The sequence below is a fragment of the Dreissena polymorpha genome, chromosome 10 (assembly GCF_020536995.1).
Source record: "Dreissena polymorpha isolate Duluth1 chromosome 10, UMN_Dpol_1.0, whole genome shotgun sequence".
NCBI classification, from domain to species: domain Eukaryota; kingdom Metazoa; phylum Mollusca; class Bivalvia; order Myida; family Dreissenidae; genus Dreissena; species Dreissena polymorpha.
Genome location: NC_068364.1, coordinates 57,165,116 through 57,185,095, shown reverse-complemented (window position 1 = coordinate 57,185,095; position 19,980 = coordinate 57,165,116). Strand labels below are relative to the sequence as shown.

Genomic DNA, 19,980 nt, shown 5'->3' with positions numbered 1-19,980 from the left:
TAACCTTCTTCATAACTTTTGCAATATTGAATGTAGCAACTTGATATTTGGCATGCATGTGTATCTCATGGAGCTGCACATTTTGAGTGGTGAGAGGTCAAGATCAAGGTCATCCTTCAAGGTCAAATGTTAAAAAAAATAATTCAAAGCGGCGCATTAGGGGGCATTGTGTTTCTGACAAATTCATCTCTTGTTCTTTAATGTCCTTGGCCCTTTCTAATAGTTTAATTAATATTTTTCAATTAAGACATTGTTTATAGTTACTAGGGATGGCAAAATTATTCGAATATTCGAATATTCGATTGAATGGTCAGCATTCGAATAATAAAAATGATATTCGCAAATTCGCATTTTTATTCAAACGTAATTTCACCAATATTTAATGACCTGCGAACCGCTTACTAAAAAGCAACCGAAGCCACCTGGGAGTAACATGTTTGACGTGACGTTCTTCGTGTCAAACTGATAACGCGGCCCGTATCAGTGTTGATTGCGCAATGCAATATACACGCTCTAAGAAAGGCCCCGACTGTTGTTTGCCAATGGGGTGCCAATTAACGGTTTCAATTGACTGGCGAATATTAATTAAGTATTGTGATCACAGTATGTACAGCCATTTAAATGTGTGAATTACTCAAATCGCACAATGCAATATACTTACTATAAGAAAGGGCCCGAACTGTTGTTTGTCAATTAGGTACCAATTAAGGGCTTCAAATTACTTGCGAATAATAATTTAGTTTTTGTTATCACAGTTTGAACAGACATTTAAATAATGTGAATTACTCAAAAGTAACAGATGATATAAACTAAACAATCATCAAGGAATCATAATTCAAATCTGAAAATGCCACCAGCCCCTTCTGCAGTATGGAATACTTTACACGGTCTGTGGATAAGAAGACCGCAACGTGTAATGTGTGTAAACTTAGTTTTACATATGCGCGGTCTGCTACAAATCTGTGGAATCATTAAAAATTAAAATTCTATGACACGATGTTTTACATTCTATTTGTGCCCGATCACAGTACCGGTCATAGTATTAGTCGACAGCGATACAATTTTTCGATAGCAACGTTAATAAACAGCCTCGTATTTAGCAAACGGATATAACTTACAAACCAATGGAAATTAACACATAACAAGGTAAAATCAATCCAGCCGTTTTATGCGAATATTCGAATATTCGATTGAATGAATTTGCGAACATTCGAATACCGATATTGGTATTCGATGCCATCCCTAATAGTTACACATACAAATCAAAGCTTATTTTTATGTAACATGTACTTGTAAATAGAAATATCACCAGATCACAGGATTGCAATGGTGTCTCAAACTGTGTGCAATGATCATTTCTATGAAATCCAATGTAAATAATGATTGCAAATGAAGGCTTTTCTATGCAGATTGCATATTATTTCTTGAAATTAATGCATGAAGTAATTTTCCACTTGTTTACATCCTGATTTGGGCACATAATTTTTTATTTGCAAGGCGGATGATCAACATGTACTCTTTTGTGTGCCTAATTGTTCTTTTACTCCTCTTGGCGAAAGGGCAAGTGCTACTGAGTTTATTCAGGAAACTCATATTCTTAATGCCAGATATCAGTTCATACTCATTATCTGAAGGCCCGTTAATGTTGCACACTAATTTTCTTTATGCCTGTTTATGTTGCATACTCATTTACAAAAGCCAGTTAATGTTGCATACTCATTTACAAAGGCCAGTTAATGTTGCATACTAATTTTTGAAGGCCACTTAATGATACATACTCATTTACAAAGGCAAGTTAATATTGCATACTCATTTTTGAAGGCCAGTTAATGTTGCATACTCATTTTTGAAGGCTAGTTAATGTTGCATACTCATTTTTGAAGGCCAGGTAATGTTGCATACTCATTTTTAAAGGCCAGTTAATGTTGCATACTCATTTTTGAAGGCCAAGTCATGTTGCATACTCAATTTTGAAGGCCAGTTAATGTTGCATACTCATTTTTGAAGGCCAGTTAATGATGCATACTCATTTTCAAAGGCCAGTTAATGTTGCATACTCATTTTTGAATGCCAGTTAATGTTGCATACTCATTTACAAAGGCCAGTTAATGTTGCATACTCATTTTTGAAGGCCAATTAATGTTGCATACTCATTTTCAAAGGCCAGTTAATGTTGCATACTCATTTTGGAAGGCCAGTTAATGTTGCATACTCATTTTTGAAGGCCAGTTAATGGTGCATACTCATTTTTGAAGGCCAGTTTACGTTGCATACTCATTTTTGAAGGCCAGTTAATGTTGCATACTCATTTTTGAAGGTCAGTTTAGGTTGCATACTCATTTTTGAAGGCCAATTAATGTTTTATACACATTTTTTAATGTTGCATACTCATTTTCGAAGGCCAGTACATGTTGCATACTCATTTTTGAAGGCCAATTAATGTTGCATACACATTTTTAAAGGCCAGTTAATATTGCATACTCATTTTTGAAGGCCAGTTAATGTTGCATACTCATTTTCGAAGGCCAGTTAATGTTGCATACTCATTTTTGAAGGCCATTTGATGTTGCAAACTCATTTCTAAAGGCCATTTAATGTTGGATTGTTGAGGCTGGTTAACCTGAAATTTTTGAAGGCCAGTTTCTGTTGTTCACCCATTTCTGTAAGGCAAGTGAAGTATATAAACATTACTTTTCTAAAGACCAGTGAAGTATATATACATTAATTTTCTAAATACCAGTGAAGTATATATACATTAATTTTCTGACAGCCAGGGAAGTATATATACTAATTTTGTGCAGTCCAGTGATGTGGCTACCCCAGAGGAGCTCAAAGCAATGGTAGAAGAAGCAGCAGACTTGCACAATGTCATATCGTATGTACTTATAATTTGTCTTATCATAATAAATACAATGAAAGATCACTACAAGAACAGCTTACATTTGTTATTTTATAACAACATATCATTAATAACATTTATCAATTACATTGTGTCTTGTTTTAAAATTTGACTTAATGAAAAAATCATTATTATTGCCTGAATGTCAATACGCGTGTTTTTGTATTTTTATCAGTGAGGTTTACATTTAAAAAATCCCTGGAAATATGTATTTTTATTGACACATTTATAAACTGATGTCTCTCAGCAACCACCCTATTCTAGTTCCCATGATAACATTTCAGCACTTCCATGGAAGAGTTTATCAACACGGGTGACAAGGTGGTGGAGAAAGGGCGCCTGCTACTGCAGGAGACGAGCAAAATCATTGAAGAGTAAGTCTAGAGCTTATGATTGAAAATAGAATTAGGGTCCAAAGGTTATATACCAAACTAGAGCCAGGGATTTTCAATTAAATAGGGTACTGGAGCCACTGTTTTTAACTTAAATAGTGTTCAGAAGCACAAAAAACACCCTGAAAAGGGTTGAGGGGCCGAAGTCTTTAAAGTTAAAATGGTTCATGAGCCAAAGTCTTTAACTTGATAAGGGTTCATGAGCCAAAGTCTTTAACTTGATAAAGATTCATGAGCCAAAGTCTTTAAAGTTAAAATGGTTCATGAGCCAAAGTGTTTAAAGTTAAAATGGTTCATGAGCCAAAGTGTTTAACTTGATAAGGGTTCATGAGCCAAAGTCTTTAACTTGATAAGGGTTCATGAGCCAAAGTCTTTAACTTGATAAGGGTTCATGAGCCAAAGTGTTTAACTTGATAAGGGTCCATGAGCCAAAGTCTTTAACTTGATAAGGGTTCATGAGCCAAAGTCTTTAACTCGATAAGGGTTCATGAGCCAAAGTGTTTAACTTGATAAGGGTTCATGAGCCAAAGTGTTTAACTTGATAAGGGTTCATGAGCCAAAGTGTTTAACTCGATAAGGGTTCATGAGCCAAAGTCTTTAACTTGATTAGGGTTCATGAGCCAAAGTCGTTAACTTGATAAGGGTTCATGAGCCAAAGTGTTTAACTTTATAAGGGTTCATGAGCCAAAGTCTTATGACTAGATAAGGGTTCATGAGCCAAAGTCTTTAACTAGATTAGGGTTCATGAGCCAAAGTCGTTAACTTGATAAGGGTTCATGAGCCAAAGTGTTTAACTAGATAAGGGTTCATGAGCCAAAGTCTTTAACTAGATAAGGGTTCATGAGCCAAAGTCTTTAACTAGATTAGGGTTCATGAGCCACAGTCGTTAACTTGATAAGGGTTCATGAGCCAAAGTGTTTAACTAGATAAGGGTTCATGAGCCAAAGTCTTTAACTAGATTAGGGTTCATGAGCCAAAGTCGTTAACTTGATAAGGGTTCATGAGCCAAAGTGTTTAACTTGATAAGGGTTCATGAGCCAAAGTCTTTAACTAGATAAGGGTTCATGAGCCAAAGTCTTTAACTAGATTAGGGTTCATGAGCCAAAGTCGTTAACTTGATAAGGGTTCATGAGCCAAAGTGTTTAACTAGATAAGGGTTCATGAGCCAAAGTCTTTAACTAGATTAGGGTTCATGAGCCAAAGTCGTTAACTTGATAAGGGTTCATGAGCCAAAGTGTTTAACTTGATAAGGGTTCATGAATCAAAGTCTCTAACTGGATAAGGGTTCATAGACCAAAGTCTTTTAACTTGATAATGGTTCATAAGCCAAAGTATTTAACTGGATAAGGGTTCATAAACCAACGTATTTGACTGGATAAGTGTTCATGAGCCAAGGTCTTGAACTGGATAAGGGTTCATAAGCCAAAGAATTTAACTGGTTAAAGTTTCATAAGCCAAAGTATTTAACTGGATAAGGGTTCATGAGTCAAAGTCTTTAACTGGATGAGGATTCATGGCCCAAAGTCTTTAACTTGATAAGGGTTCATGAGCCAAAGTCTTTAAGTTGTTAAGGGTTCATGAACCAAAGTCTTTAAATAGTTAAGGGTTCATGAGCCAAAGTCTTTAAATTGTTAAGGGTTCATGAACCAAAGTCTTTAAATGGTTAAGGGTTCATGAGCAAAAGTCTTTAACTGGATAAGGGTTTATTAGCCAAAGTATTTAACTGGATAAGGGTTCATGAGCCAAAGTATTTAACTGGTCAGGATAAGAGTAAATGACCCAGGGTCTTTAACTTAATACGGGTTCATGAACCAAAGTCTTTTACTGGATAAGGGTTCATGAGCCAAAGTCTTTAACTTGATAAGGTTTCATGACCAAAGTCTTTAACTTGATAAGGGTTCATGAGCTAAAGTTCATGAGCCAAAGTCTTTAACTAGATCAGGGTTTATGAAACACAGTCTTTAACTTGATATGGGTTCATGAACCAAAGTTTTAAACTGGATAAGGTTTCATAAGCAAAAGTCTTTTATTTGATAAGGGTTCATGAGCCAAAGTCTTTGACTGGATAAGGGTTCATGAGCCAAAGTCTTTAACTTGACAAAGTTACGTGAGCCAAAGTATTGAACTTGATAAGTTTTCATGAGATTAAGTTTTCAAGTGGATAAGGGTTGTTGAGCCAAATTGTTTGACTTGATAAGGGTTCATGAGCCAAAGTCTTAAACTAGAAAATAGTTAATGGGCCAAAGTCTTTAACTTGATACAATTTCATGAGCTAAAGTATTTAACTAGATAAGGGTTCATGAGCCAAAATCATGAACTTTTTAACGTTTCATGAGCCAAAGTCTTTTACTTGATACATTTTCATGAGCTAAAGTATTTAACTAGATAAGGGTTCATGAGCCATTAAGTCATGAACTTTATAAGGTTTCATGAGCCAAAGTCTTTAACTTGATAAGGACTCATGAGCCAAAGTTTTTAACTTAAATTAGAACTGCTGTCTTTGTCTTTATTTCAATAATACAGTGGAAACCCTCTAAACCGGATCCTCTACATACCGGAATCCTCTCTTAACCGGACAAATTGACCAGTCCCATTTTTTCCCCTTACGTAAAATATCTCCTCAAGACCAGAATCCCCTCAATTCAGAATACCGGTCATTCTTTGGATCAAATTGGGTCATTCCATACGTAATTGTATCTCTCTTAACCGCTCAGGGCCGGTTTATTGCACCTTAGACCTAGTGTCAAAAAGTTGTGAATAGCGGATTAAAGACGCGTTAAATTAATAAAGGTGGTCGAAAAATGTGCAAACTGTAAAAATCGCAAAACAATTTAGAGATACTTGTCCTGTGATATACATATCGATCAATAGAGGTGATAATACAGATTATAATTACTGAAAACAAACAGAGTTATTTAGTGTGTTTTGTTTTTGATGAAGGAAGCTGTGCTAAATTTTAATAATCTTTATGCTATTTAATTCTGTGTTATTTTTTTACAATTGCTAATTTGGTGTCATAGAAAATGGTGATTTGTAGAGTTATTGAAGCAGTTGCATTAAGATATTCATTTAGATTTTCAAATTGGTAATTAAGATAACTAAGACTAAAAATGTCCGAACCTCCTTCTAAGTCAATGCAAGTGGAATTGTCTCTACAAGACAAAGTCAAATTGATAAAAGAGTCAGAGATGTTCCCTAAACCTACACTAAAGATGCTGTCAGAGAAATAATGGGTAGGACAATCGGAGATATCATGCGAGAAAAGTAAATTCACCTAACAAATGCATACATGAATAAAATAGTTTGTTTTTCAGGGTGCACTGTTTGATTTATGTTGTGACTGATATTGATAATATATGTAAAATTTTTTTATATAATTGCTGAAAGTGTTTTGCCCACATTAGGCTATGTAATTCACTTTCTAAAAGTAAAATAGTCAATGTCCCCTCTAAACCAGAATCCTCTCTAAACTTGAATTTCCTCTCGGTCCCGGGGTTGTCCGGTTTAGAGGGGTTCTACTGTGCTTTATACGAAGCATCCCATGGGGATCAAGAACATGACACAAAATGAAATTAAGTAATGTAGTATTCTTTGGGAAAAAGGAAAATAAAATGGTTAATTAAAAAGCAAGTACCGGGGGATATTTAAATTCTTTGCCAGAATATAAACACATTTAAGATGTTTTCATAAATCAAACATCAGTTAAAATCTTGTTTCTTTTTTTGCAGAAGACGAGCACATAGAGATAAGAGTTCAAAAAGAGAAAAAATGAATATCTATGATGGTAAGGCTTGCCTTTTGTCAGAAACTAATCACATCTATTGGAATTTAGTCTGCGTTTAAATCAAATAGTTTGAGCTTTATTACTCATAAGTTTGTAATTGTAATGCTGTGGTTAAGGTTTACATATAACAACTGCATGGCCTTTGAATCTTGAACATACTTGTGTCAATATTCTAATTCATGAATTATAATCTCAATGCTTTAGATGAGTTTTATAATCATGCTCGATTGTTTTCCTCCTCAAAACTTTTTTTGAGTTATCTACTTAGAAGGCAGGTTACTTTTTTAGTATCAACCATTATCTAAAACAGATAGGGAGTTGAATTTCAGATGCATCTTCAGGCTCATAATAAACTTACAGATATTCAATTTTATTCATCTTAAGATATGTTATTGGGGTCCTTGCATTTGGTGACTGTTTGCCTGAAAATATGCATTAAACTTTTAAGCGTTCTGTCTTAAGGCACCCCTTGAAATATCCCTGATACAAAGTTGGTTTTGTTTGATTACTACCCTGTACATTCAGTTACCTGAAACGCAGTTGTCAGAGTTTCAACATATTATGACTGGTTTAAAGACCAATACTAATATGTGACATCTGTTGTTAATGGTAACTGTAGGTTATACAGAAATTTTACCTTAGTTTTAAGTAGAGATTTGTAAAATAAGCACAGTTTTAAATAAGCTTAAATTGAATCAATTACTCGGATTAATTGATTGCGCAATATAAAAATGGCTGCCTTTTTCAGTCGAATTTTCAGGTTTTTTGGTTTTGAATATTTTTTTCTTCGTTTTGGCTTAAAAACAATTGCATGTGCGTTATACATGGGGGCGCCATATTTGTGGTAAAATTCGGTAGTTCATATATTTGTACCACCATATTGGCTCAAGTATACTTGTCACTGCAGAAAAGGTGCTGTTGTCGGAGCCTGCTAAATGGGAGAGCTCGGTAGCGATGATCCTGTCAGTGTTTGAAGACAGCCACAAGATGATGAAGAATGTAGTGCTGAAAAATTGTAAGGACTTGATGAGATATCTCTGCCCTAGAGTAACAAGTGCCTATCTGATTATTAAAAAATAAGAAAATATGCGTTTTTAAATGCTCTGTGATTTGTAAAAAGGGGTTTAATGTATGTGTGTAAAGTGTTGTCCCAGATAAGCCTGTCCGCACAGCCGAATCATCGAAGACACCTTCCGCTTTTATGATTTTTTTTGTTTAAAGAAAATTTTTAGGCATTCAGTGTCGTCCCTGAATAGCCTGTGCAGGTTGAACAGGCTGATATGGGACGACACTTTACACACATGCATTAAACCAACTTTTCACAGTGTGCGGCTCATATATATTTTTTCATGCCCTTCAGCCCTCAAGCTTAGTCAGAATCAGTTTGAGTACATGATGCTGGCGTCCGAGATTCGTGCAAAAGAGTTTGAAGACAAGAGGAAGATGTGCATAGAACTTCAGGGGGTATAGTTTTGTTTGAACCTTTACCACTGAGATACGTATCTTGACGGGTTTGTAGACCCTTAGAAAGTTACATTTAATTAAAGACCTTTCTTACTAGATTCAAATTTTTAAGGCTTCTTCAAATTTTAGATACTAATGAGCAGCAAACAGCATGAAACCCGAACAGACTGCGAGTTACTCGTAGGCTGTTCTGATTTTATGCTGTTGTGCACATAGCCATTTTCACTTTGCTTTTAAGTGGGAAAAGGTTAAACCTGTTTATTTTAGCGCAATTACATCAAAAGCGTAAGTCTTATTGAAACACTATTGTTTCTGTTTCCTGGGCCTAGACCCAGTACTTGGTGTGTTTTGGGGAGATCTAAACAACTGTCACACTGCTGGGATGAACCCATTACTTTCTGGTCACTAGGGGGACATTATATCCACTGCACCATGGCAACCTTTGCAGGGGGTATTCTTATGATGTTAAATGTTTTAGCTTACATGTGCACAACACGGTCATAGTGAGCATTTGGAATTGCCTGTTGTCTATTGTTCGTTCTTTTTTGTTCAAGTAATGCCCCTGGAATCAAAACCCGCCGTGCTCAGAGTTCACATTGTTTGTATAGACTTTTATATTAAAATGACTTTTTTTTCTGAAACTGCAAAGTGTTACATTTTTTATGTGACCTTGATTAGTGGTTATTTACAGTGAAACCTTGCTATGAAGACCTCATGTGGCACTTCTGAAAAGTGGTCTTGATAGGTTACAATGTGTTCTGTTTATTCTCTTAAAAACCGTTCAGTGTATCTGTTGCATCTCATAAATATGGCCAGTTTAAAAGGAAATGTTATTTTATGCTATCTTATGACAGATTGGTTTGATATATTTTCGTCCATCAATATATGTTGTGTCCAATAAAGCTTACACATACATTTAACCCTTTTAAAACAAAATATTGGATGTTAAAACATTTGTATACGCCCATCTTATGATTGGAATACCCTCAGTGGACAGATGGGCGAGCAGATTGACTGTGGCTCCCTAAGTCTTACATTCTTCATTGAATCTTCACCACACTGTCTGGAAATGTTTGTTTACATAAATGGAGGCAAAGTTTGAAAAAGGGTCAATTTGCAATGTAAAAACACCTTTTCTTAATGCTGGTGAACAGAAGTTGCACTCTGCCAAACTGGGAACCGACCGGGTGAGTAGGGAGGTGGAAGAGCAAAAGAAGAAGGTCGCACAGATGGGACAAGAGATGGAGACGTCCAATAAAGCACTTGTAAGTATATACAAAGCGAACTTGTAAGTATATACAAAACAAAACATTTGTATTGCACCTGGAAGGATATTTATATTTGCATATTCGCAACAATCTTGCCTCATGCAAATGCTTGTTTTTCATTGTGAACATGTCATTTTCCCTATTAGTTCAAAAGTAATACTTACAGAGCAGAGATTGACAGTTTGAAGTAATTATGCTGGTATTAAAAGATTATTTCAACAAGAGTTTAGGGTAAGAAAAGACTATATTCCCATGACTGACTTGCCTTGTAATTTTAATACTTCTTCTCAAGAGGACATCTAAGTTTTCAAAGAAAATCTAAGGTTCCATCAATTACTTGTAGGGCTCGTTTCCATCACTTATTCATAGGCGATCATGACACTTCATATCAATCCTTGCTTGTAAAATTTGAGCATTGTTATGGGGAAAACTGTGTTATATGCATATGCGTTAAGTGTTGTCCCAGACTGGGCAGTCTGCACAGGCTAATTAGGGACAAAACTTTTTGCTTTCACTGAAATTTTGGTATAAAGGAAGTTCCATCTGAATGAAAATCCTTTCTAGGCGGAAAGTGTTGTCCTTGATACCCACTGCAGTCTGAACAGGCTTGTATGCAACATTTAATGTACATGCATTTAGCCCAGGCTTGTATGGGACATTAAATGTACATGCATTTAGCCCAGGCTTGTATGGGACATTTAATGTACATGCATTTAGCCCAGGCTTGTATGGGACATTTAATGTACATGCATTTAGCCCAAGCTTGTATGGGACATTTAATGTACATGCATTTAGCCCAGGCTTGTATGGGACATTAAATGTACATGCATTTAGCCCAGGCTTGTATGGAACTTTAAAAGTACATGCATTAAGCCCAGGCTTGTATGGGACATTTAATGTACATGCATTTAGCCCAGGCTTGTATGGGACAATAAATGTACATGCATTTAGCCCAGGCTTGTATGGGACATTAAATGTACATGCATTTAGCCCAGGCTTGTATGGACATTAAATGTACATGCATTTAGCCCAGGCTTGTATGGGACATTTAATGTACATGCATTTAGCCCAGGCTTGTATGGGACATTAAATGTACATGCATTTAGCCCAGGCTTGTATGGGACATTTAATGTACATGCATTTAGCCCAGGCTTGTATGGGACATTTAATGTACATGCATTTAGCCCAGGCTTGTATGGGACATTAAATGTACATGCATTTAGCCCAGGCTTGTATGGGACATTAAATGTACATGCATTTAGCCCAGTTTTCCCAGAACTATGTTCATGTTTTAAAGGAGAACCTGCAGCAGAGAAACCAAGAGTTGCAAAGCAAAGTGATGGAGCTGAACGCCAAAATACGCTCGCTGGAGGAGCAGCTGGTGATAGCCAACACCCCACGCACACCCCCACCCCCTCCAACACCACCACCACCACCCACCCCAGGTCAGCGCTTTTTTCTTATTAACAATAGGGGCTTTAATAACACCACCACCACCACCCACCCCAGATCACGGCTTTCTTTTGGCCATCATTCTGGGAAGACTGGGCTTAATGCGTGTGCCTAAAGTGTTGTCCCATACAAGCCTGTTCAGACTGCACAGGGTAATCAGGGACAACACTTTCCCCCTAGACTGGATTTAAAAAAAAAAAGTTACATCTAACGAAGTATTAAAAAAAACTATTCCATAAACACCAAAAGTGCTGTCCTTGATTAGCCTGAGCTGACTACACATGCTTATATATGGGACAACACCTTATGCACATGCATTAAGCCCCATTTTCCAATAGCAAGCCTCCTAGTCTTTGAGTCTAGGCCCCAAGTAGGGGCTGCAATAAGGCTTCATTTTTCAGATCTGGGCATTCGTGTTAATAAATCGCCTTTAAACACAACACTCTCACTGTGAGCCTTTGTCTGTTGTTCAATGCCTTTGGTCTGTTGTTCAATGCATGTAGTCTGTTGTTCAATGCCTGTAGTCTGTTGTTCAATGCCTGTAGTCTGTTGTTCAATGTATGTAGTCTGTTGTTCAATGTCTGTAGTCTGTTGTTCAATCCTGTAGCCTTGTGTCCACAATTGTTGCCTTGTAAACACTGTAGAGGCCACATTTATTGCACAATCTACATGAAACTTGGTCAGAATACAGGTCTCAATAATAGCTTTGCCAAGGTTAAAAGTGGGTCAAAAACTTGGTGCTGATATCAAATATAAGCAAAACTTGTGAATAACAAAGAATCATTATTTAATGCCCAATTGTGTTTAAAATTGGCAACAATGTTTGTTTTAATGTTTTTTTAGTTAAAAACAGGGTCACATTAATTTTAGTCAAAATCTAGGACACTAGCTTAAACTGAAGTTAAACCTTGTTTACACTCATGAGGCAACATTTATGGTCAAATCTGCATGAAACTTGGTATGAACAGTTGTTTCAATGATACCTCAGCCGAGTTTATTGCTCCATTTAAAGAAACAAAATCTCTGCTTAGAAGGAAACTGGGTCATTTTAGGTCAAAAACAAGGTCCCTAGGTAAATTTAAGAAAAGGCTTGTGTCACTCAGTAGGCCATCTTAATCGCTCAATCTTAATGAAACTTGCTCTGAATATTTGTCTAATGTATAATTCGATCTTTTGTATAAAGTGCATTCAATATTTCCTATTGTCAAACCACAAATTAGTATGACAGCCATTAAAAACACACAAAAAATTATTTATGCATGACTTTATAGATAGTGCAAAAAATACACATTATTCAAATTAAAATGTTTATTTAGCATATACTTAAAGAAAATTAAATTAATGAAGAGCATACATACGGAATATTACGCTAGTCAATTGTTCCAAGAGTTTGTATCACTCCAGTGGCTTTTGTGATGATGTATCGCATGAGAGGCGGAGCCTCGAGTGTGATGCGAAATAGCACAAGCCACGAGAGTGACACAAACTCTTGGAACAATTGACTAGTGTAATATTCCTTTTATTATATACAACAACTAACGAAAACAGTCAAAAAATGTATTTTTTACTTTAACAAAATTGACAAAACAATGACCAAAACGGTACGCCATAGTTGATTTAAGTCGCGTATGAATACAGTTTATGTAAATTAACGTGTAAACATTCGAACCGGGAAAACACAGGTTTCCGACACGCTTACCTTAATGCCATCGTAAATCCAATTTTTATAACAATTAAGTTGACAACTTTAATCTGATGTTTATAACAAAAACGTTTAAACGATATGCACTTCCACTTCTATCTTCCATGTCTTTATCAAAACTTAGTTTAAACCACACTATTTTATTGTATTCCTATCGAAATACATTTATGCATGATAAACACACACTCCAAAATAAGTTTTTAACACATAGTTTATTGTTAAAAAACACCACGTCCGACATGTCCTTACAGAGTTTAGATAAAACTATTTTGTTTTGTCACAGAAATGACGTCACACAATGTACTACGCAATATATTTTGTAATATAAAATATTTCTATTTTCGGTGTGTGTAATGTAACGTCATTAAATGGGTCGAAGTAGTCCGGCTAGTATGGTATTACGAAATTGCAAACAGCGAGTAGCGTAATACGGGATTTTTTATTTCAAGCATTAAACAGGTATATAATAAATGTAAATATAATATATGTCATGGCTTGTGTTTGCAGAGAAGATCTATGTGAAGGTAGTTGACTCGAGCACTGAACTACGTCTGAGAGAAGTTGAGGATGAACTAGCCAAAGCTAGGGTAAGAAGGCTGTTGACAAGGGCATCTCTAAAGTCTTTGAAATATAGACACATATGAGCTGTGCTCTGTGAAAAGGGGGTTTAATGCATGTGTGTGAAGTGTCCTAAGATAAGTCTGTGCAGTCTGCGCAGGCTGATCAGGGACAACCCTTTCCGCTTTTATGATATTTTCTGTTTAAAAGAAAGTCTATTCTCAGCAAAAGTCCAGTTTAGGTCGAATTTGTCGTCCCAGATTAGCCTGTGCAGACTGCAAAGGCTAATCTGGGATGGAACTTTACACACATGTATTAAACCCCCTTTTCTCAGAGAACGGCTAATATTAATGCAATACTATATAGCATCAATAATTTATAAACATCCTAACCCTGTATTGTGCGACAAAACCAGTCATGGCAAGTTTTGAAAACAAATAGCAGTTTTGTTTAGCATGATTGGCATGAAATGAAAACATACTGCTTGGTATGAATACACAAGGAGTTGCTGGATGTCCCTTACCGGTGAAACCGGAGGGGACTTATGGTTTGCATCTGTCAGTCTGTCCGTCACACTTTTCTGGATCCTGCCATAACTTAAGAAGTTCTTAATATAGAGATTATGTACATCATTAGCTCATCTATTTTTTGAAAAAAAAATTTGAGCTATTGTCATCACCTTGGTGTCGGCGTCCGGTTAAGTTTTGCGTTTAGGTCCACTTTTCTCAGAAAGTATCAATGCTATTGCATTCAAACTTGGTACACTTACTTACTATCATAAGGGGACTGGGCAGGCAAAGTAAGATAACTCTGGCGTGCATTTTGACAGAATTATGTGCCCTTTTTATACTTAGAAAATTGAAAATTTGGTTAAGTTTTGTGTTTAGGTCCATTTTATTCCTTAAGTATCAAAGCTATTGCTTTCATACTTGCAACACTTACTAACTATCATAAGGGGACTGTGCAGGCAAAGTAATGTAACTCTGACTTGCATTTTGACAGAATTATGTGCCCTTTTTATACTTAGAAAATTGAAAATTTGGTTAAGTTTTGTGTTTAGGTCCACTATATTCCTACAGTATCAAAGCTATTGCTTTCATACTTGCAACACTTATTAACTATCATAAGGGGACTGTGCAGGCAAAGTTATGTAACTCTGACTGGCATTTGGAAGGAATTATGGGCCCTTTATACTTAGAAAATTGAAAATTTTGTTAAGTTTTGTGTTTTGGTCCACTTTACCCCTAAACTATCATAGAAATTGCTTTCATACTTCGAACACTCGCAAACTATCATACGGGTACAGTAAAAGGACAAGTTGCATAACTCTGGTTGTCATTGTTACGGAATTATAGCCCTTTTATGACTTAAGATCATCTCACAAATGACCACCACACCCACACACTATACTATACCCCCGCCACCCCGAATCTCCCCCCACACGTATTTTTTTGTTTTTTTTTTTAAATCATCTCACAAATGACCACCACACCCTCACACTATACTATACCCCCCCCCACCCCCCCCAATTGGAAATACCGTCCAACCATCGCACCCAAGAATACCCCCCCCCCCCCCCCCCCGAATTCCCCCCCCCTAAATTTTTATTTTTATTTTATTTTTTTTATTTTTTTTAAGATCATCTCACAAATGACCACCACACCCTCACACTTTATCCCCCCCACCCCACCCCACCCCCCCCAATTTTTTTTTTTTTTTTTTTGAAACGGTTTAAAAACACAAATATTTATTTTTATTATTTCATGTTTGAAATACCGTCCAACCATCGCACCCAAGAATACCCCCCCTCCCCCCCCCCCCGAATTCCCCCCCCCCCTAAATTTTTATTTTTATTTTTTTATTTTTTTCAAGATCATCTCACAAATGACCACCACACCCTCACACTTTATCCCCACCCCCCCCATTTTATTTTTTTTGAAATGGTTTTTTTTTTAAACGGTTTAAAAACCCTAGAATCCCCCCCCCCCCCTCCCCGATTTTTTTTTCCGCATTTTTTTCCCGCATTTTTGAAATATAATGTAATAAATGTCCACGCCCCCATACTATACACCCCTCTTCACTCAACCCCTCCCTCCTTTGTGATTGCAAATGAGAGTCCCTCACCTTTAAAAAGAAAATAGATGAGCGGTCTGCTACCGCAAGGCGGTGCTCTTGTTTTATTATGTTCCTACATCAATTCTGGATGCTATGGCAACAAGTATATATATAACAAAGAAAAATTACTGACTGGTGGGGTTTCACTGGTAGGGGACAATATTGCTTGGCAATCTCTTGGTTATTTTTGCTTGATAAATTTGTGAAACAGTTGATTTACATTATAACCTTTGGACTCTTAACATTAATATTTAGTCTCACAATTGTTGAGTTATCCTGAAAAATATATATATATATATATATTAGATGTCAATTTGCAATATAAAGCTTTTCAAATTAGGGAATCTTTAATCCTTTCAACACTGGAACCGAATTTTGAAGGCCTTTGCAAACAGTTTGGATCCAGATGAGACGCCACAGAATGTGGCGTCTCATCAGGATCCAAACTGTTTGCTATTCTGATAGTATTTTTTGAAAAAAATCGGAAGAAAATGCTAATTTTAGAAATTCAGCAAACAACATTTTAGCAGACGACAAATTTCCCAGCATGCAAAGGGTTAATTCACAATGCATCCCTTACCTGCTCAGAATCAAACTTCTTTGTCAAGAATGACTCTCTTAATCCTCCATTACTAGTATATCCTGTGATCAATTTCATCATTATGACAATATTTGAAATGTCTCTCAAAGTTGAAATGATAAGGTGACTGCTTTCGTAACCCAGCCAGAAAAATCCTCAACCAATATAGGGATCGAACACGGGACCTCCCGTTTTCTAATTAGGCAGACACTACTGTGTTTCTATAAAAATTAGCTCTCATAGCAAGGCAGTATAAGTTCTCCTTATACGGAACCCTGCTTCACTTTTTATATGTTTAAGCTAAATGACAAATACAGTTATTATGGGGTTGTTTTAAAACTGGGCGTATTATGGGAATACCTGCCTTGGGCAGCAGACGGTGTAAAGGTAAACGATGATGGCTCAAAGACTCAAACAGTTGACATTAAATCATCATAAATTTTGCTAATCATGCTTATTGACATTATATTTTTGCCAAGTTTCAAAGCCAGTCAGATAGCTTGTGGACTTTCTGAATTACGGCCCTGTAATTATACTCACTGGCAAAAGTAATTTTGTCTGCCTTTTAATTCAAATGGGGCGTGCTCTGTGAAAAGCAGGTTTAATGCATGTTCGTAGTGTGTTGTCCAAGATTAGACTGTTCTGGGACAACACTTTCCGCTTTAATGATATTTTTCGTTTAAAGTAAGTCTCTTTCAAAAATCAAGTTTAGGTGGAAAGTGTAGTCCCTGATTAGCCTGTGCAGACTGCACACACTTATCTGGGAGGACAATCTAGGCACATGCATTAAACCCACTTTTTGCAGCGACGGCTCAAATAGTTTAAATCAGATAGTCATGGGACCTCATGATAATCTTTGAAGGCATAATCCTAACCAAGTTTGACCCTTTACCACTTAGATATGTACTTTCATGCATTTGTAGTCCCTTAGAAAGTTATATTTAATTTAAGACCTTTCTTAAAAATTCAAGTTTTTGTTTGAGGCTTCATCTTCAAACACTAGATACTGATGAGCAGCAAACAGCATAAAACCTGAACAGACTGTGAGTGACTCACATAGCCATTTTCACTTTGCTTAGATGGAAAGGGTTAATAAACAGCTATATTGCTTAAAGCTTTTTTAAATTATGGCCAGGTTATTGCATTATGAAAAAAAACACCTTGTCATTTCTTTATTTAAAAAATCTGATCATTATGAAGCTTGATAATGAGAAATTTGGCATATCTCGACTAATTACAATAACCTGCCAGATGTCATGAATCACTAATAAATTATAGCCCTTGAATTAACCAATTTGTGTTAAATTGATGTTTGCGTTGCTTCCTAACTCATATATTTTTTATATAATAATCAGACTTGATCAATCTAACATCTTTCAGGGAGCGTATTTTGTGACAAGTTGGCACTTTTGTTTCAGGTTGAAATTGAAGATTTGATGTTAAAACTGGAAGAAGTGTCAGAACAACTACAAGCGGAACAGGGTATGCCCTTTGAGTCCTTGTCCACAAAAAATGATTTAATACATTGTAAAATAATGTAGTTGCTATTGAAAGAAGATGAAGTTTATTTCACTGATACCTTTTTCTGTACAAAAAATTATGTTTTTTATATATGTTGAAGTTTGAAAACACTCCACCCAAAGGAATTTAACTCTTTCAGTGCGGGAACCGAATTTTAAAAGCCTTTGCAAACAGTTTGGATCCAGATGAGACGCCACAGAACGTGGCGTCTCATCAGGATCCAAACTGTTTGCTATTCTGATAGTATTCTTTGAAAAAAATAGAAGAAAATGCTAATTTTAGAAATTCTGCAGACAACATTTTAGCAGACAACAAATTTCCCAGCATGCAAAGGGTTAAAACGTAATGTACACTGTTACTCAATGTACTCCTAAGGCATCCCAACCCATCTTTATTGCACAATTATATCAGAACTTAGAATTAGCAAAATCAGAGACAAACAAGTTCAAACTCAGTTTTTAGTTGCAACAGAGTTTCAAATCAGAAGCATATCTTTCTGTCAGGTGCGTGTTTTTGCGGTCCAAAAAGATGCCAGGATATTGGCAGATGATATAGAGTTGACTAAAGGTGTTTTGTTTGTGGAAAATTATGAAAGTTTGAGTGGTGCAGTTGTAGGGCATTCTCTTACGGTATAAGAGGAAACGGGTTGAATCTCGGCGACATCAGGGTTTTTTGCTAAACTTTTTTTCTTATTTTAAAGTAAGTAAAGACTATTAAAACAGTAAGAAATCATATTTAATGACATTTGAAAATATGCCAAAATCTGTGAATCCTTCCCTGAAAAACATAGTTCCACAACATGTTTCATTGATTCCATCATTCCAATAAGTATCCTTTGTTTAACTTTGCCCAAACGCATGAAACCCGGTTGACCCAAAGAGCATCTCATTGTTCTCATGTCTGCTGATGACACCAATGGAATTATCAATTATGTGTCAGACCGTAGCCGCCAACTGGAGTCTCGTATCCTTGAGCTGGAGAGTATTGAGCCCCCAGCTCCTGTCATCATACAGGCACCACTGCCATCACAACCATCACTGCAAATACCAACAGAGCCTTCTGAATTGGACGTCATTATACCAGAGGTAGGTTGGGAATTCATTGGTAGCTCACTTGGGTTTATGAAGTGCTCAACATGAACTGTTGTGATGGTCTTGTGTCCAGATTCTGTAATGTTGTGATGTGTGGTGTGCATTGTCAACTTTTAGCTTGTTCTCACTCTCGAGACCACCAATTTTCATCCAATCTTGATGAACCTTGAACAGAATGTTTATCTAGACAGTAGCTAAGCCAAGTTCTCATATGGGTCTTATGGGTTCAAAAACTTGGTCTGCATGTCAAAGCTTAGATAAACCTTGTAACCACTCCAAAAGTCACATTTATGACTTAATCTTTATGAAATATGGTTAATATTTAGGCCGAGTTGGAATCTGGGTCAGATGTGTTCAAAAACTAGATCAGTAGGTCAAATGTCAGGGAAAAAAAACTAGGTCAGTAGGTCAAATCTCAGAAAAAACTAGGTCAGTAGGTCAAATCTCAGGAAAACAATGTTTCCACTCTAGAGGCCACAATTATGACTCAATTTTAATGAAACTTGGTGTGTACCTTGACTAAACCTAGCTGAGTTTGAACATGGGTCATGTGTGCCAAAACAAGGTTACCATGTCAGATGTTAGAAAAACCTTGTTACCACTCTAGAGGCCATTTTAAAAAGTCTTGATGAAACTTGGTCTTAATGTTTATCTTGAGAAAATAAAGGCCATGTTTGAATTTGGATAAAGTGGGGTTAAAAACTAGATCACCTTTTAAAGTTAGAAATATCGTGTTACCTCACCAAATTAATAATTTAGTCCTAAAACTTGGTCTTAATGTTTATATTGACAATATGAAGGCCATGTTTGAATCTGGTTAAAATGGGATAAAAAACTAGATCACCTTTCAAAGTCTTCAGCAGTAGGAGTTTGTGAACTCAAGTGAGTGCTGAAAGGTTATAATGGACCTCTTGTTTGATAAACCTTTTGATTTCCTTCCTCCATTTTATATTGACCTTTATACTAAAAGAAGAGAAAATGCATAGCAACTGGACTTTCTAGTTCTTTGTCAAAGAAGTGGTTGGGCTATTGAAACTTCAGATACAAAGTCAAGAGGGTTATACTGGAATCACCGTTGGACATTTGTGTGTTTATTTGTCTGTCTGTCCATCTTTCTATCCATCCATTGTCTGTCTGTCTGTTTATTTGCTTAT

General features: G+C 36.3%; 1 protein-coding gene across 4 annotated transcripts in view; it reads left to right on the top strand.

Annotated features, from left to right (window-relative positions):
- LOC127847259 (paramyosin-like) overlaps positions 1–19,980 on the top strand; it is a 71,986-nt gene that overhangs the window by 9,466 nt on the left and 42,540 nt on the right. For all 4 annotated transcript variants that reach the window (XR_008033878.1, XR_008033879.1, XR_008033880.1 and 1 more), the window contains exons 7-16: positions 2,802–2,875; positions 3,184–3,273; positions 7,020–7,075; positions 7,983–8,090; positions 8,436–8,539; positions 9,694–9,804; positions 11,105–11,252; positions 13,469–13,548; positions 17,633–17,696; positions 18,675–18,820. Coding sequence is in view for 1 of the 4 variants with exons in the window: in XM_052379053.1 (XP_052235013.1) it covers positions 2,802–2,875; positions 3,184–3,273; positions 7,020–7,075; positions 7,983–8,090; positions 8,436–8,539; positions 9,694–9,804; positions 11,105–11,252; positions 13,469–13,548; positions 17,633–17,696; positions 18,675–18,820 (981 nt within the window). In the remaining 3 variants the exon portion in view is untranslated. The remainder of the gene's footprint in view (positions 1–2,801; positions 2,876–3,183; positions 3,274–7,019; positions 7,076–7,982; positions 8,091–8,435; positions 8,540–9,693; positions 9,805–11,104; positions 11,253–13,468; positions 13,549–17,632; positions 17,697–18,674; positions 18,821–19,980) is intronic.